The 17,331-nt window shown below is 38.4% G+C and overlaps 1 protein-coding gene across 1 annotated transcript; it reads right to left on the reverse strand.

Moving 5' to 3' along the window:
• Positions 1 to 793: 793 nt before the first annotated feature.
• On the reverse strand, positions 794 to 17,133 carry LOC140226375 (glucose-6-phosphate exchanger SLC37A4-like). Its single transcript, XM_072306857.1, has 9 exons — positions 16,989 to 17,133; positions 15,748 to 15,980; positions 14,899 to 15,034; positions 13,512 to 13,646; positions 6,613 to 6,774; positions 5,660 to 5,749; positions 3,810 to 3,919; positions 1,957 to 2,095; positions 794 to 1,056 (listed from the first exon to the last, which is right to left on the reverse strand). The coding sequence occupies exons 1-9, from the start codon at positions 17,131 to 17,133 to the stop codon at positions 872 to 874; spliced, it is 1,335 nt and encodes a 444-aa protein (XP_072162958.1). The 3' UTR covers positions 794 to 871.
• Positions 17,134 to 17,331: the final 198 nt, after the last annotated feature.

A 17,331-nucleotide genomic window follows, 5' to 3' on the forward strand; every position in this document is an offset into this window, starting at 1 on the left:
AATTAACTCTTCCTATACCATGGGGTCAGCCCGCGCCCTTGTGTACCATATCATTCTGAGACAGCAAACATGGTCATATTTTGGGAAAATATTCTTTTTTCAAATCTATAAAACTTCCATAAATTGATGTTACCATGGACATGTAATGAGCAAAGTTGTAGAGAAAATGCCGAGCTTTGGTTTCATGTAGACTGTACGACAAATCTATGATTGCTTTTCTTAAAATGACCAGCAGATACATCACTGTAGCGGCATGATTTTTGCACACAAAACAGTTACAGAAGCTTAAAATTTACTCCCAAATCCAGCATGGAACACCAACTTGACAGTGGGTCACCTCATGATGAAAGCTACATGTGACAGGTACGGAATAGCGAGAAACGCTCTCATTGCACTGCAGCATTTGGCAGTTTATCGATCGGTTTGGGCGGGTTTGTGCGTTCGAGGAGAATATGCAAAGTTGGCACGCTGTCGACTGAGTCAGGGGTGCAAACGTGGCACATAAAGGCCCAAATTCACGATGGTGGTACAATAGAAACCATGGTTAAAACCATGGACAATTTGTGTGGAGCGCCAAGTGTCGCATGGCCTATTTTCATTACGAAATCAGTCATTTCGTTAACGACATGAACATTTCGTCAACAAAATGGTCATTCTGTCGACGGAATGACTGATTTCGTGATGGAATAGGCCATGTGACACTTGGCGCTCCATTCCAATTGTCCATGGTTAAAACCATGGTTTCATTGTACCACCTTTGTGAATTCAGGCAAAAGAGTTAAAGCCACTGATAACCAAAGAGACCTTATTTTGGTAACATCAAAGTAAGTGCTTGCTCTCCATTCACAATGAGCCATCCATTCATTTCCTCCTAGCCATTGTCTGCTCGTGAAGTCCTTGACACAGACTGGTATCCAATCTGCATCCTCATTCTCCGTGTCAGGAGCATCACTGCCAGACTGAGAAAGGACACCAGCTCCATGATGTACAGGGCATGCGTCCAGGAGAACCGTTCTGAGATGTAGGTGAGCGGGAGCCCAGCCAAGATGGCCCCAACTGGAAGGATCAAAGAGGGATTTTATTCAAAGAGTTTGATTGCAACAGGAATTAACTCCATTCTCGTCAATTTGAGATCTTTGCAATTAATGCTGCTGAAACACATAGGAAATATAAAGAAATATTTAAAATGCAGTGGGCTTCTGTTATAATGAAGTCCTCAGGACCGGCAGTTTTCTTCGTTATATCAAAATTTTGTTATAACTGAACAAATAAACAATACAAAACAAAGAGCGGATGATTTTGCAGCCAGCCAGAATGTTTATTTTGTTGTAAATGGAATTTCGTTATAACCGCGTGTTCCTCATAATGGAAATACGCTGTATTTCTCAGCTTGAAGTTTTGTAAATATTGATTGTTTTTCAACAGTGCGTTATTACTAGAAAGGTTTCATTTTGCTGTGTCTGATTACAAATTTAGAGTTTGCAATATTACTGTTCACGAGTAGAGATTTTATTAATCAATTTTCTGTTTTGGACATACAAGAAAAGAAGACGGTTGATACTAAGGCTCCTGTCAGACTGATTGCAAGTTTAAGTTAAAAGCAAATAATGCTGGATTTGAAATAGAGAACTAAATCAATTCATATCCCATAGTGTAGTACAACCCCCCCCCCCACACACACACACACAAAAAAAAAAAATACACACAAAGTGAAACAAAACACAAAGGAAAACAAAATATACTCAAATAAAAAAAAACTTAATAAAAATCAACACAAAAACTAACAACCAAACTAAATCGAGCCAAGTGACAATGCCTGAGCTTTGGCTTTTAATTCAAAAGAGAAAAAAAGTTTGCAAAAATCATACCAATGACTAACTAAGCCTTGGAGTACACCGACCAACGGTTTTCTGTAAAATATAACAGACAGAAATTAAAATGAAGAGCAGCTCATACCATTAGCAGCTAATGCCGCGAAGGCGTGGGCTGTTCCAGAGAGGTGTGTGGGGGCGCTCTCTATCGTAATGATACCGTAGAGAGTGACGCAGCTATATTGTGACACACCCAGGAACAAACCAACGATAAGGATGACCTCCTGATAACAGGAAAATAAACAGAAAACAAAGTCATATCATATTCAAAAAATATGGAAACATTTGTTTTTAATGCACACACACTAAAATATAAGAGAAAATTTTGTCACTGACCACATATTTAACCAATTATAGGTGCAGACCGATGGCTACAATTTAAAATGATTGCCTTTCTACTTTCAAAAACAAAACAAAACAAAACAAACAAGCAAGGACCACATACATACATGTGACAAAAAAAAGCCCCCCCCAAAAAAAATATTGTGAAGTCAAATGTACTGTAAGATGAATGACAACTGAGAGGAATTTTGTATATCTGTTATATACTGTAAAACGAGGAATGTTTGTGTGTATTTTAATTTCTTGATTTCGCGAGTGGCAACATTCGCGAAATTAAAATGCACACGAAAGTTCTTGCCTACACAATATGCATTGGATGCCAGTAGCAAGTCGCGAATATATCATGTTTTACAGTAGTGAAACAAGTTATGATTTATGCAGGCTGGCAATGGTTTCATGTACACTGGGAAACTTTCAGGTGCCTTGCTGCCTTCTAATATCTCATACAAAGACTAAATGAGAATCAATTTCATATTGTTCAATTTTTTTCTTCATCTCCTTTATGTACGATTTTGTCTTGACATTTCCGAGTCATGGTTCAAATTGTGGTGTCTATTCTACCTACATCTGGGTATTCATTTGCTATACCACATTTTGTGATTGGCTTTGGTCAGAATGTCAAAAATTTAAGCCAAGGTGAGCTTATACATCCCTTAACCCGTTGAGGACGGGCTGATTTTGCTACACCACATGCATTTCCCATGGACAGCTGTCCAAGTATACTCGGGACTCATCCTAAACGGGTTAACAAGCACTGTAAATAAAAGGTTTACGCTTACTAGATGCCAGATAGATTAGCTTTAGATGCGGTTTGGGCACTTAACCATTACTGTGCTTTGTTTTTTATTGTAACTGATTGACAAATTGCCCTACACTACATTGATGTAAATAAGCATCAAATTAATCAGTGTTTTAGAAGTAGCCATGACAATAAATCATTGTTAATCATGAGTTTTGTTTGTTCACTGGTGAGTTGCCAGGCCTGCTTCCTTTGCCAGCTGACACAGATTTCTGGAAACATAATTATGAAAGGCTCTATTACCAAGGTTCTTTGGCATGATTACGTCTCAGTGATGTCTGATGTTAACCAAAGGGTCATGATTGCACATTTCCCCTTCACCCATTTCTTATGGGGAACCTGGAACACCGGGTTCCCAAAATGTAGACAAGAGTTTCCACATTCATGGCCTATATCCATGTTTATTTGTGTTTATGCTGCCAAGAAAAAAAAGGGTTCGATAGAAAGATCAGACATTCTTCCATCAATATCTGTTTTCTCTCTTCATGAAAACTGCATGCAACGTGGTATTGTTTACCTTTTTCCAATGTAGTGTGCACTTGTTTTGCTGTAAAACTTGTGTGAAGATGTGCATACATAATAGCAGTGATCAAGGCTGAGCTCAGTAAATGGTTTTTGCTGACCCCATTGAAGTGCCTCTTTAGTGGATAACAAAAGAGTTTGTGACACCATGAATGAAGAGAGTTTCAATGAAACTGGCAAAGCATTGACATATTTTATACTGAAGCTTAGTCAAGCATCAAAATAAAAATGTCACACGCAGTTGCTACATGTGTCGAGTCAGTAAAATGTCTCACCTGGTAAGAGCTTGCATGAATGTAATTCCTTAGCAGATATATAAAGAGAAGATTGATTGCGACCATGAGGAGTAACCATGGATACCGGGGAGTCCCACGTGACCTCCGACCTCCAGCCTGTGGACATATCAAAGACACGACAACATGTCAATATTGTCATGAACTATAAGGCTTTTAGTCCTTATTGTGTTTTGCTTTTTCCATAATTGGAAAAAATACATGCTGGAGTGCTTTCTATGCAGATTGGGACTGATGTCTGGAAACCGTGGGTGCGTTCGAGCGCCCAAAGGTGAGAACCACAGCGAACTGAACTAAAGCATACCACACTGAACTGTGAAAGATATGGAGCGTTTGAGTGCTCTGTTGGGAAAGCCTACCACCTGAGTTATTTTTAGAAGAGGTCACACATTTTGCAGCAAGAGGGTTATTCACCTGGAGCACTTGAACTACTTATAGCTAGCTGTCCCGAACAAAGAGAATAAACTCTTTGCATTATGACGTATGGGAATGACACACGCATTCTCACATATGGGCTTTTGGTACGCTTTTTGGCACCCTTTCGGAGCACATTGGGAAGTGACCATGAAGTAGGCCACAGAAGGACAATTCATAGCGTTGATGTGAGTGCCTATACAGTATTTTCCAAAATAATTTTCGATGGGATCCCCTGCTACGATAACTTTAAAAATAGTGAATCAATCCAAATACAATTTCACAGTATGAAACTATAACTTATTACCCACATCTTAAAAACCAAACCAAAACAAACAAACAAACATCCCATTTGCTTCAACCGTCAAAGAAAAGTGAGAATCTTTGTAGAGCATGTCAGGATCCCTTTCCTCCAAGTTCTGTCCATTGTGTTCACACAAGAATAATATGTGACCGTGCACCTCAAAACGAACAAAAAGTCGCAGACACTGATTTTGCGTGAGGACTGAAAATAAGTGAAATGGGTCAACGTAGCCGAGCTTGACTTTTTCATATTTTCTGAAAGAGCGGGTCTTCTTTTACATTATGCTAAAATGTGGTATCATAAAACGGGCAGGAAAGTGTGTTTTTTAGCAGTTTATCTCAAACATTTTTGGTAGAATAGTGTGATTAGGTGTGTCTTTAGAGTCCCTTTTTCATTTCTGAAAAACCTTGTCCTCACTCTTCACTTTCAACTCTAATAACTTTTGAAAGGATAGTGCTACTTCTTTGAAAGTTGGAATTTATTATGGACAGAATGTGTTGATGAGGCATACTTAATTTCAGCTTAATCTGATAATTTCTTCATTGTTGTTACTCTGGTGGTTTACTTCCTGTTTTTTGTCCCATTCATCGCACAGCCAGCACGGTTTGGTAAAGATTAAGCGCTTGAATAGACACTGTACTTTAGAGCCTCTTTTCTCAGTTCACACATTTCCTGAGTTTGTGCTTTCTTTCCAATATTTAGATAGGTTAGGAGAGTCCATTTGATTTGAGTTATACATCATTTTAAAGCTTAAAGTCTGCTCTTTCAGAATATGGACTTAACTAAAAAGTCATGTCTGGCAACTTTTTGTTTGTTTTGAGGTGCAGTGTCACATATGCAGTTCCAAGAGCATCCAAGTGCTAAAACTGGAAGAAACGTACACGTGACATGCTTTACAATGATCCAAATTTCTCTATGACCACGTAACCTAATTAAGTTGGGTTTTCTGCAAAATATAGGTAAAATGTATCTTAAAAACCTTGAAATAGCATTCAGACAGTTTCATTATATTGAAAGTTAACAATGTGGAAATCCGATTGTAATCTTTCTTTTTTCTTTTTTTTTTCTTGTGAAGGGGGGGGGGGGGGCATACTGTACAGTCCCATCTCCAAACTCACCCTTGCTACCAAGTTATCTGTGATGAAACCCGATGTAATGCTTCCCACGATCGCTCCCAGGGAATAGGCACTTGTGAAGGAACTTCCTGTCAGAAAAAACAAACAAAACAAAAACAAAAACCTAAACATATTAAGTCTCTGAATAACCAAAGTTTCTATAAATTCATATCAAAGAAGGCCAGGCGATCACCTGAAATTGGTGGTGGCATTTTTGCTCTTTTGAATATCATCACAATATAAAGATGATACAAGTTTTTGTATGCTATGAAAATAGTCCAGCGCTTGTCTTGATTGCATGATGAGTAGTTAGGATTTTTTTTTTTTTTTTTTGCTAGTTTGTTAGTTTCTTTATTCATTCACTTTTTTATGGGGGGGGGGGGGGAGGGTGGTGTTGTCGGTAATTTCAGCTGAGAGGGACATAAGCCATGTTTGGAATCAGTCCTTTCATCATTGATATCAGAAAAGCCACAAGTTTCTGTACAGTATTAGCCTAGCCCATTTCTTTAGGTCTTATTTGCATGTTGGCTTGTTTGTCTGTTTTCTTGGGGTTGGTGTTGCCAGTGATTTCACCCAAGAGGGACACATCCATGTTTGAATTCTGTCCTTTCAACTTCATTATCAGAGAAGCTACAAGTTTCTGTACGGTATCAGTGCGGCCTCTTTTGGGTCTTTTTTTTTTTCCATGTTTGTTTGTTGGTTTGTCTGTTAGTCTGTTTCTTTTCTTGGCAGTAGTGTTGTCTGTGATTAAAGCCAAGAGGGACACATCCATGTTTGCACTCAGTCCTCTCTATCTTATATTATTAGAGAAGCTACAAGTTTCTACATATGTATATGGTATCAGCCTAGCCCCTTTTGGGTCTTAACTTTATGTTTGTTTGTTTGTCCATTAGTTTGTTCCTTTTCTTCTTGGTGGTGGTGTTGACTGTGATTCCAGCCATGAAGGACCCACCTGTGGTTGGACTCAATCCCTTCTCCTGGATGAGGAACAGCTGGCCCCAGTCCGACACGCCGTGGATGAGGAAGTTGGTGATGAGAAAGAGGAGCGAGATGACCCAGAGGGCCGGGCTGCTGACGATGGCCCAGAGATTGGCCAGGGCACTGGAAGACTGGGCTCCTGGGCAGTCAGCAGGAGAAACTGAAATGTATATTGAGACATCCTCCTACACAGCAGGTGATACCATGTTGCCATGGTAATGCCCATCATAGTCATTTACATGTGGCAATAAGGCTTCTATGCTGAAGGGTACTAGGAGGAACAGGAATGTGCACTGAGTGACTTTCTACTTGATAGGTGATACAATGTTGCCATGGTAACTGTCATAATGGTCAGTTACCAGTGTAGTAAGATTTCTATTCTGAAGGGTCCTGGTTTCAGTCGAAATGACACACCCAGGGATTCACTTTATACTATTCAAAAGAAGTCAACTTAACCTGGCTCAAATTTCAGATGTGAACAGTAGCTGTCATCTGAGAAGATTGCATCAAAATGCCGCAGGAATGTTCACATTCAGTCTTCCAACAAGACGGCAATGATAACTGTGTGTGCCGTATGAAAACCAGAATGAGGACTTCATTTGTCCTGCAGTCAATACACAAATCTAATGGCCAAGCCAATAGAGAACATTCACGACAGCAAAGTATCCACTATTGTTGTTTTTGTTTTTGTGTTTATAATTGAATGTTTTATTTCAGTGAGGTAGGAATTTAGGATTAGTATTACAGTAAGACAGGTTATGATTGTCGTTAGACTGTTATAACACAAACAAATATATAGCTAGACATTTAAACATTTTTTCATGTATAATTATGCAACTGATTTATATACATTTATATGTATTTAATATGTGTATCACCCATTCATAATAATTTCAATAAATTGTAGTTACTTCATGTGTTATATAATATTAAGAGGGTGAATCAAATGAGTTGTAAGTAAAGGTTTAAATGCTCATGGTACTTTGTTTTGAAATATGATTGATAATAATGATGACAGAAGTAATTATAAGTATGAATAAAAATGTGTGGATAATTATATATGTATTAAGTTTTATTGATTGATTTACTGATTGATAATAATGATGAAAGAAGTAATTATAAGTATGAATAAAAATGTGTGGATAATTATATATGTATTAAGTTTTATTATTGTATATCTAATACATTCTTTGTTGTTTATATGTTACCAATGTATGCGTCTTTATGAGAATGGAAACATAACATTATATTTCTTTATTCATGATTTATTTATGTAAATGATGAAAATAGCTGTAACTTGTCAATGTATCTAACATTTCAGTTTTAGTGAATAAATTCTGTTAATGAAATAATTTTATTCTGTGAATCAATGGAATGGTAGGAGTGTATTAGAATCTGAGTATAAGTTATAAAAGAGTTAAATTTTAGTCACTTTTCATACTACAATTACAATCTTTAAATTTGCAGAAATGCTCATGGATGGCGATACAAATACCAATACTAGTGAAGCAGTGGACTTATACTACCTGCTATTCTGCAGAAAACCTGCTGTGCCATGGTAGAGGCTGGACACCATGTAATCAGTGTAGCGTAATGCTATGTTTTGAACATTTTCTTACTGAAGACAACTGTTCTTGTAGTTATTATCTAATCGTCTATTTATCTATTCATATATCATTTATCTATTCATTTATCATTTATGTAATTATTGATCTATGTATTTTTATTTGTTTATCTATTTATTTATTTATTTACTTATTTATTTATTTATTTATTTATTTATTTATTTATTTATTTATTTATTTATTTATTTATTTATTTATTTATTTATTTATTTATTTATTTATTTATTTATTTATTTAATATTCATCCATTCATTTATTCTATTTCTTTATTTCCACTCGAGGGGGGATAGCCTTTTCAGTACAAGACTGAGTTTCGAAGGGGCCATGTAAAAACACAATGGTGCACAAGGTAAAACAACCTCATGAATAGGTATAAACAACGAAACAACACAAATTAACCCGTAGAGGACGAGTCCCGAGTATACTCGGGTAGGTGTCTATGGGAAATGCGTGTTGTAGCAAAATCAGTCCGTCCTCAATGGGTTAAAAGTACTCAACATAATGAATCTCACATCTCTTCATCACACAATATGGGAGGTTCAAGTACTGCCGGCATAAACGCTGGTATGGGTAATCTATTCCCAGATACTTTTGCTTGTAATGCATGCTACAGGTAATAGTTGTTCACTTGTCACCTCAAGCCTCTTTGCACACCACAATTCAAACGGTGATTGCCTGTCAGAATCAAAGGAGAATCAAGAGAACACTTGAACACAAATCCCTCAGCACAGGAAATTTGATTACATCGTGAAATGAACTCCCATATTGCACCTAACGGACGACTCACAGCATAGTGGGGAGGTAACACTTTCACAGACACAAGGATGACCCAGTCATTACCAGGTTCTCTTGTTATGGCATATTACCGGCATACATTCCTCCTTCCAATGAAGAGTTCCATTTCCCACAGACGTGCCGCACAGACACTACGTCTACGGAGATCCGACAATGTGAATTCCTTGCCAGAGAATATGAGTGGAGTTCCTATGTCCATTCATTCATTCAAGCGTATGGCACAATGAGCATGATTTATACCCTTTGCTTGCTATTGCCAGTCACCTTGGGTGAACCACGAGGGGGTCGCATCATTCACTTGTTTTCTTGTGCGGGTGGGTAGGGACTACGGGGACCACTTCACTGGGTTAGAACCCCGCTCTTTGTGATGAATGAATGAAGTTGAATCTTTAACGTGCGAGAGTTGTGGCTAACAAGAGGGACCTCCATTTAGTATCCTATCCAAGGGACAGAGTGTTTTGCCTCTTTACTAGAAGGGGAAGGGGGGCAAAGTGCTTTAAAAAACACACATATCATTGTTCAGTGAGACTTGGGAATCGAACCCAGTCCCTTAGATCAGAAGGCAGATGCTTCACATGAAGATTTCTAGCTGGGATCACCTGCTGAAATGCAATGCATGTAGCATTCAGACCTGCGTGCGCAGCAAAGTTTAGTCAAGAACAACACCTGTAGAATCAACCACCACTGAAGTCTGCCACAAACAAGATGGTTAACTCAATAGATTATCCTTTTGAAGAGATACTGGTGTGAGAGAGTTTGTCAGAAAAACAGGCCTCACTTAATTCATTCATAGTTGATGGATTACCTTCTCCTGATGCTTCATACTCAACAAAAGAAGTCAAAAGGAAGGACACCATGGTCAAACACAAGAGAAACTCGGGAGAAAGTTAGAGCTCAGAGAAATCTCAGATACTGATGCCAGCTGGGAAAGAATCTGCATCTTCAAGTGAATCTAAGGCCTGTGCGATCAGAAAGGTGGACTGCCACAAAATTACAGAAGACATTCAGCAGTCAATCAGAGATGCATTCTATGCCACTGGATCTCTTCGGTTGCAGAGGGAATGGCTGGCAGGGTATCTGAGCATTACAGCAGATGACAAGGGAAAGAAGAAGAATGTATACACCCTTCCTCGAATGAATGACACTTTTGGTTCCTTCACAGTTTGTAAGACAATATTTCTCTGAATACAAGGAATCTCAAAAGGACAAGAGTGCACTGTGATCTACAAACTGCAGCCTTCTGGTATGGTTGAAAATGACAGGAGAGGAGGCAGACAAGAACCTGTGAAACAGAGAGACAAAGATTGCGGGAGTCAGTAATGGCACATATCATCTTGTTCCCAAGAATGGAGCCACATTATTGTAGGGCTGACAGCAAATGAGAGTATTTGTCTGCAGATCTTAGTGCATTAAAAATGTATGAGATGTACAGACCTTATCGCAAATAGCTACCAGCAAAGGGATGGGAACGAAAAGGGACCAAGAGCACCGCTATCGTCTGAATGCAAACATGCGAAACGCTAGCAGCCAACCACTTATGTCGTTCGAGCGCATTAAGCGTTCTGCTTCCTTCGACCGAACAGCACATCAATTTTTACTTGCGACTTCATGGATTACTTTGGATTCTGACCTATGGGTGCTGGTGACAAGGCTGCTTCATTCTCACATTAGAAAATTCTCAAAGAGATAAACCTGAAGTTCCATCACCCAAAGAAGGACACATGTGGACTCTGCATGTCATATCTACAAGGATCAGCAGAAAAGAAACAGGAGCTCAGGGAACGATGTGAGAAACATATCACAGAAAAGTAAACGGTGAGGGAAGACAGGGAAAAAGCCAAACATAGAGCTTCACAGGATCAAGATTACTGTGCAGCTGTGTGTTCGATCTGCAGGCTGTCATCTACTTGCCCACATCAAAGCAGTCTGAGTTTTTCTACATGCAGAGACTAGGCAACTTCAACTTCACCATCTATGAGCTTGGAACAAGAACACCACCTGCTATCCCTCATATAAGGGCCAAACACAGCAAGGCTCGAGTGAAAAACTTTTTTTTCAACATTTGAGTGACGATGAGTGACGAGAAATCATAGTTTTATATCAGAGTTTATTGTAGAATAATGAATGAAATCATTTTTTTTTCTTTAAAATGTCTTTAAAAGTTCTTGACAGGTTATGTCATCTACAGGTATTTTATCACTAGTTAGAGAAATTTTAGACAATCAGGATATCTCTTTCCTACCCACAGCCTTAAAAGATTTAATATTTAATTAGTAAATCATTATCTTCATGTCTTTAGATGCTCTTGACAGGTTATGTCATCTACAGACGTTTTATCACTAGTTAGAGAAATTTTAGACAATCAGGATATCTCTTTCTACCCACAGCTTTGAAAGATTAAATGTTTAATTTTAGTAAATCTTTATCTTCATGTCTTTAAACGCTCTTGACAGGTTATGTCATCTACAGATGTTTTATCACTATTTAGAGAAATTTTAGACAATCAGGATATCTCTTTCTTACCCACAGCCTTTAAAGGATCTCTTTAGTCGCAGAGGGTATGGCTGGCAAAGCATTTGAGCATTACAGCAGATGACAAGGGAAGGAAGAAGGTTGTTTACACCCTTCCTCGAATGAATGACACCTTTGGTTCCTTCACAGTTTGTAAGACCATGTTTCTGCGAGCACTTGGAATCTCAAAAGGACAAGTGCGCACTGTGATCAACAAACTGCAGCCTTGTAATATGGTTGAAAAGGAGAGAAGAAGAGGCAGACAAGAAACTGTGAAACAGAGTGACAAAGATTTGCGGGAGTCAGTAACGGGACATATTATCATGTTCCCAAGAATGGTGCCACATTATTGTAGGGCTGACAGCACTAAGCCAGTATTTGTCCACAGATCTCATTGCATCAAAAATATATGAGATGTACAGACCTCATCGCAAATGGCTACCCGCAAGGGACGATGGGAATGAAAAGGGAGCAAGAGCGCCACTATTGTCTGAATGGGAACATGCGAAACACCAGCAGTCGACTACTTATGTCGTTCGAGCGCATTAAGCATTCTGCTTCCTTCGATCGAACAGCACATCAATTTTTACTTGCGACTTCACGGATTACTTTGGCTTCTGACCTATGGGTGCTGGTGACAAGGCTGCTTCATTCTCACATTAGAAAATTCTCAAAGAGATAAACCTGAAGTTCCATCACCCAAAGAAGGACACATGTGGACTCTGCATGTCATATCTACAAGGATCAGCAGAAAAGAAACAGGAGCTCAGGGAACGATATGAGAAACATATCACAGAAAAGTAAAAGGTGAGGGAAGACAGGGAAAAAGCCAAACAGAGAGCTTCTCATGATCAAAATTACTGTGCAGCTGTGTTCTATCTGCACTGCAGGCTGTCATCTACTTGCCCACATCAAAGCGGTCTGAGCTTTTCTACACGCGAAGACTAGGCAACTTCACCTTCACAGTCTATGAGCTCGGAAACAAGAACACCATCTGCTATCCCACATATGAGGGCCAAACACAGCATGGCTGGAGTGAAATACTATTTTTTTTTTCAACTTTTGAGTGACAAGAAATCATAGATTTTATAACATATCAGAGTTTATAGTAGAATAATGAATGAAATTATTTCTTTCTTTAAATGTCTTTAAACATTCTTGACAGGTTGTGTCATCTACAGATGTTTCATCACTAGTTTGAGAAATTTTAGACAATCAGGACATCTCTTTCCTACAAACAGCCTTAAAAGATTTAATGTTAGTTAATTATTATCCTAATGTCTTTAAACGTTCTTGGCGGTTATGTCATCTACAGATATTTAATCACTAGTTTGAGAAATTTTAGACAATCAGGACATCTCTTTTCTACAAACAGTCTTAAAAGAATTAATGTTAGTAAATCATTATCCTAATGTCTTTAAACATTCTTGACAGGTTATGTCATGTACAGATGTTTTATCACTAGTTAGAGAAATTTTAAACAGTCGGAATATCTCTTTCCTACCCACAACCTTACAAGAGTTAATGTTGTTAGTAAATCATTATCTCTCCTGCTAGTTTTGGAGTTTGGGAATTACAAATTAAGTATGGGCTTAAACACTGTTTTTGCAACGGCAAAAACTTCAAATGCGATTATCTCAAAATTTACTTTTGCGTCTCTGTGGCTGATCATATCCCTTCATGAAAGCACTAACGATATGGTAGATCAAAGAGAGTTTTATTCAGTCTCCTCTGACAGGTGCCATGGTACTTGGGAAATTTGCTTTGTTATTTTTGTGTCCTTTTTTCAACCCATTGACACATTGCTTACAAGGACTGCGTGCGTCATGTTTACACTTTAAACTGAGTCCTGAGTATGCTCCTCCGGTGAGAGCCCATGGGAATTGTGTGTTGTAGCGAAATCAGTACGTCCTCAATGAATGACAGGATCATGATGGCAAACGGGTCGACTCACGGTCACTTGACTGCCCCGAGCTGCGGACTCCTGGATGTGGCTGCAGAGGAGGAAGACCCACATCCTCTGGACTGCTCCTCAGCATGAAACCTGCTGCTGTGGCAACGATGACAGCACCGGAAGCTAAAAGGAGCAAAAGGATGAGAAAGATAATATTATGCAGCCTTGCAGAGGATGTCAGACTTTAGTAAACTAGGACTACGGATCAAATAATCAACATGCCGGGTTAGTTGACCATACATTTCCTCTATACCATGCACTAGACTTTTATCTGCCTTAACAGTACGGTAGCAGACTGCTCCCAAAAGATTAATTTACAAAGTACTCTCATTCCTTTTTTTTTTTTTTTTTTTTTTTTTTTTGGGGGGGGGGGGGTGGGCTATTTTTTTCATGAGAAGTATTTAATTTGATTGACCTGTTCCTTATGGAGACTTGGTATACCAGGTTTCCACAATGTAGCCAGGAGTGTCTGCATTCGTGGCCTAAATTCATGTTAATATGTGTTACGGCACCAAGAAAAAAAAAAAGGCTTATAAAAACATTAGAGTTTCTTCTATCAATATGTTTTCTTTCTGTATGAAAACTTCTTTTTTTTTCAATATAGTGTCTGCTTATTTTATTATGAAACTCATATGAAGATGTACATAGCGCTCGAGGCTGAGCTCAGTAGATTTACGCATGTGATGACCACATTCAGGTGCCTCTTTTGTATAGAATGAGAGTTTGTGAGCCTATCAGCACACACTCTATTCATTCTTATACCTATTCCTACAATTACCTACTATATTATATTAAACAGTACTATGAAAAATATAAATGCTGTAGCATTGTATGCCACTGCCTAAGTCTGTCTCAATACACTACACTATGAATTGCAGGTTCACCAACAACACCCATGGCCATATTCCTACCATGCCGATTAGAATAGCCAATATTTACATACAAAGCTATCACAACAAGTAAATATCAAACAGTCAAAACTGTCTACAGTGGCCCACCAAGGGAGACAGAAAAGGAAACTGTTATAAACACATGGCTGCTATAGACAGTGTCTTCAATATGGCTCTTCTCTCAGGGAATTTTTTTTTTTTTTTTTTTTTTTTTTGTGGCTGTATACAGCAGGTGGCCATTACAGACAGGTCACCACTACAAACAGGGTCCCGTTTCACAAAACTTGTTATCAGTGACAACTGCCACATTTCTGTGACAAATCTGCTCTTAGCCAATCAGATGCAAGGATCTAGGTAGCTTATAACAATTATGACAATTGTCACTGATAACAAGTTTTATGAAATGGGGCCCAGGTGGGTGCTATAAGCAGGTGGCTGCAAAGGAGGGTTTGACTGTATCATTTACCTGCCATTCATTACCTTACCACAAAACTGCACGGAGGCTCTCCATCCAAAGGACTGGGCCAGAATCGTCAGTCCCAGTGGCCCCAGAGTGCCGGCCAGGTTGGAGGCTGAGGATACCACACACCATGACAAGCCAATCTCTGAGGGCAGATACCACTGTGGAGGGAAACGGTTACCATGGAGACATGACAGCTTTACTTGAGATGCACAAGAGTCAAGACGTTAAAAAAAACAAACAACAAATAAAACGAAGACTCTCCTCTTGCCGTGCAGCTTCTTAGTTTGTCACTTGAAATTTAAAGACTACACTGTGTCAACAAAACACTCGCTGCTGAAAGAGAGTAATGTATATCACGAGGTAAATCTACAGGTGAAAAAAAAAATATACTTGAATGGTATAGAATGATACTAACATTACTGTGATTCAATCAAAAATCTGTTTGACAATAAAGACAGAAAAAGGAGAAGAAAGATGAACTAAAAAGAGGTAATGACGATGATGATGTTGATGATGTTCAGTACTGATGATTACATTAATAATTATGAAAATATGAATTGATATTTATAATAGTAATAGTACAACTACTACTTACAATAATATAGCAATAATATCAAAACAATCATGATTATAAACTTTACAAAATTGATTAGAAGAAGAATCATATGATAAGACTTATTCTTTCTCTTGCAATTTTGGTGAAAAAAAAGCCCACAGCAAACCAAAACAAAACAACCAAAAACAACAAACTAACAACCACAAAGTTTAACAATTATTGTTTACTCATTCTCTCACACATTATCACTACAAACAGCACTCCATATCACTAGTAGCGCACTTTCTTCTCATATCAAAGAGAGCTCTGTCTAACCTGCTTTAGGACTTTTGACACCCCGGGCCAGCCGCACCCCTGGGCCAGACCAATGAGGAAAGAGGCCGAGACGAATCCAGAGACGGAGCTGGCTACAGACTGCTGGAGGGCCAGTACACCAGTGGCGAAGAGACCCAGGGGGAACATAAAGCGGGGGCTGACGTGATCGGAGAGCACCCCACCCACAAACTTACTGATGGAGTATGACAGGGATAGGCTACTCGCTACGGCTCCTGGAGATGTGAGAAAAAGAAGTAATAAGTGCGTTCTGGCATCATCAATTTTCATCTTCCTATATCAAATTTTCATATTTTGGTGAATTTGCATCTAATATCAACAACCATATGTGACCCTGCATCTCAATACCAACAAAAAGTCACCAGACATGGATTTTTAGTTGAGAGCATAATTTAGATTATTCTGAAAGAGCATACTTTCAACTTTAAAATGATGCATAACTCAATTCAAATGGACTCCCCTTTAATACCTATCTAAATACTAGAAAGAAAGCACACACTCTGGAAAAGTGTGAACTGAGAAAAGAGACTCTGAAGTACAGGGTCAATTCAAGCGCTTAATCTTTACCAAGCCATGCTAGTTGTGCAATGAATGGGACAAAAAAACAAAAACAAAACAAAACAAAAAAAACCAGGATGTAAACAACTGGAGCAACAACAAAGAAGAGATTATCGGATTAAGCTAAAATTTAGCATGCTTTATTCGTTCTGTCCATGATTAATGCCAACTTTCAAAGCAGTAGCATCATCCGTTCTAAAGTTATTAGAGTTGAAAGTGAAGATCGTGTCCAGGGTTTTAACAAATTAAAAGGGGACTCGTCCACCTAATCACACTGTTCTTAAAAAAAAAAAAAAAAAAAAAATGATTTCGTGAAAAACTGCTCAAAACACATCACGTTCTTGTTCGTACTGTGATTCAAAATTTTAGCACAATGTAGGTAGCTCTTTCAGAAAATATGAATGTCAGATTTGGCTAGGTTGACCCATTTCACCAATTTTCAGTCCTCACGCAAAATCAGTGCATGCGACCATTTGTTGGTTTTGGGACCTCAGAGCTCTTCTGCCAATTTTTTTTTTTTTTTCACATTTTGATTAGACATATGCCCTGTAATTATGATTTGATTTTTTTCTAAATCTGAACTTGGGGTTACATGGAACGGACATCTTGCCCCTGTGTGAAACATTATTTGAACCACAGCCTTCATCCAAGAGACTCATATTTACCTAGCTCATTGTTTTCCAGACCCTTGTCTGCTATAATTTCAGGCATCAAGTAGATGAAGCTCTTCCGATTGAGGTAGTAGAGTCCGTAACCCACGAAAAGAACACAGACGTTGATGAGCCGCCATTGTTGGTAGACAGTTCTCATTTCACTAGACTTTGAAAAAAAAGAAAAAAAAAAGACGAAATCACAAAAGTCTACAAAATGAAATTCCAATCTTGAGGTATGGTGCTTAATCTTCAAAATTACATTTCATATATCTGTTACATGTATTTTTTATGTCGAGATATTTCTGTAATTGATATCGATCTACACTATATAGGCTATAGTTACTTTTCAGTAGGG

Source organism: Diadema setosum, chromosome 3 (genome assembly GCF_964275005.1).
Source record: "Diadema setosum chromosome 3, eeDiaSeto1, whole genome shotgun sequence".
In the NCBI taxonomy this organism is placed as follows: domain Eukaryota; kingdom Metazoa; phylum Echinodermata; class Echinoidea; order Diadematoida; family Diadematidae; genus Diadema; species Diadema setosum.

Coding starts and splice junctions, on each gene's coding strand:
- LOC140226375 (XM_072306857.1), bottom strand. CDS start 17,133: ATGAGAACTGTCTACCAACAATGGCGGCTCATCAACGTCTGTGTTCTT. Junction 6,775..13,511: donor AAGTGACCGTGAGTCGACCC/GTTTGCCATCAT, acceptor ACTGCCCAGGAG/CCCAGTCTTCCAGTGCCCTG. Junction 2,096..3,809: donor TTCATGCAAGCTCTTACCAG/GTGAGACATTTT, acceptor TCCTGTTATCAG/GAGGTCATCCTTATCGTTGG.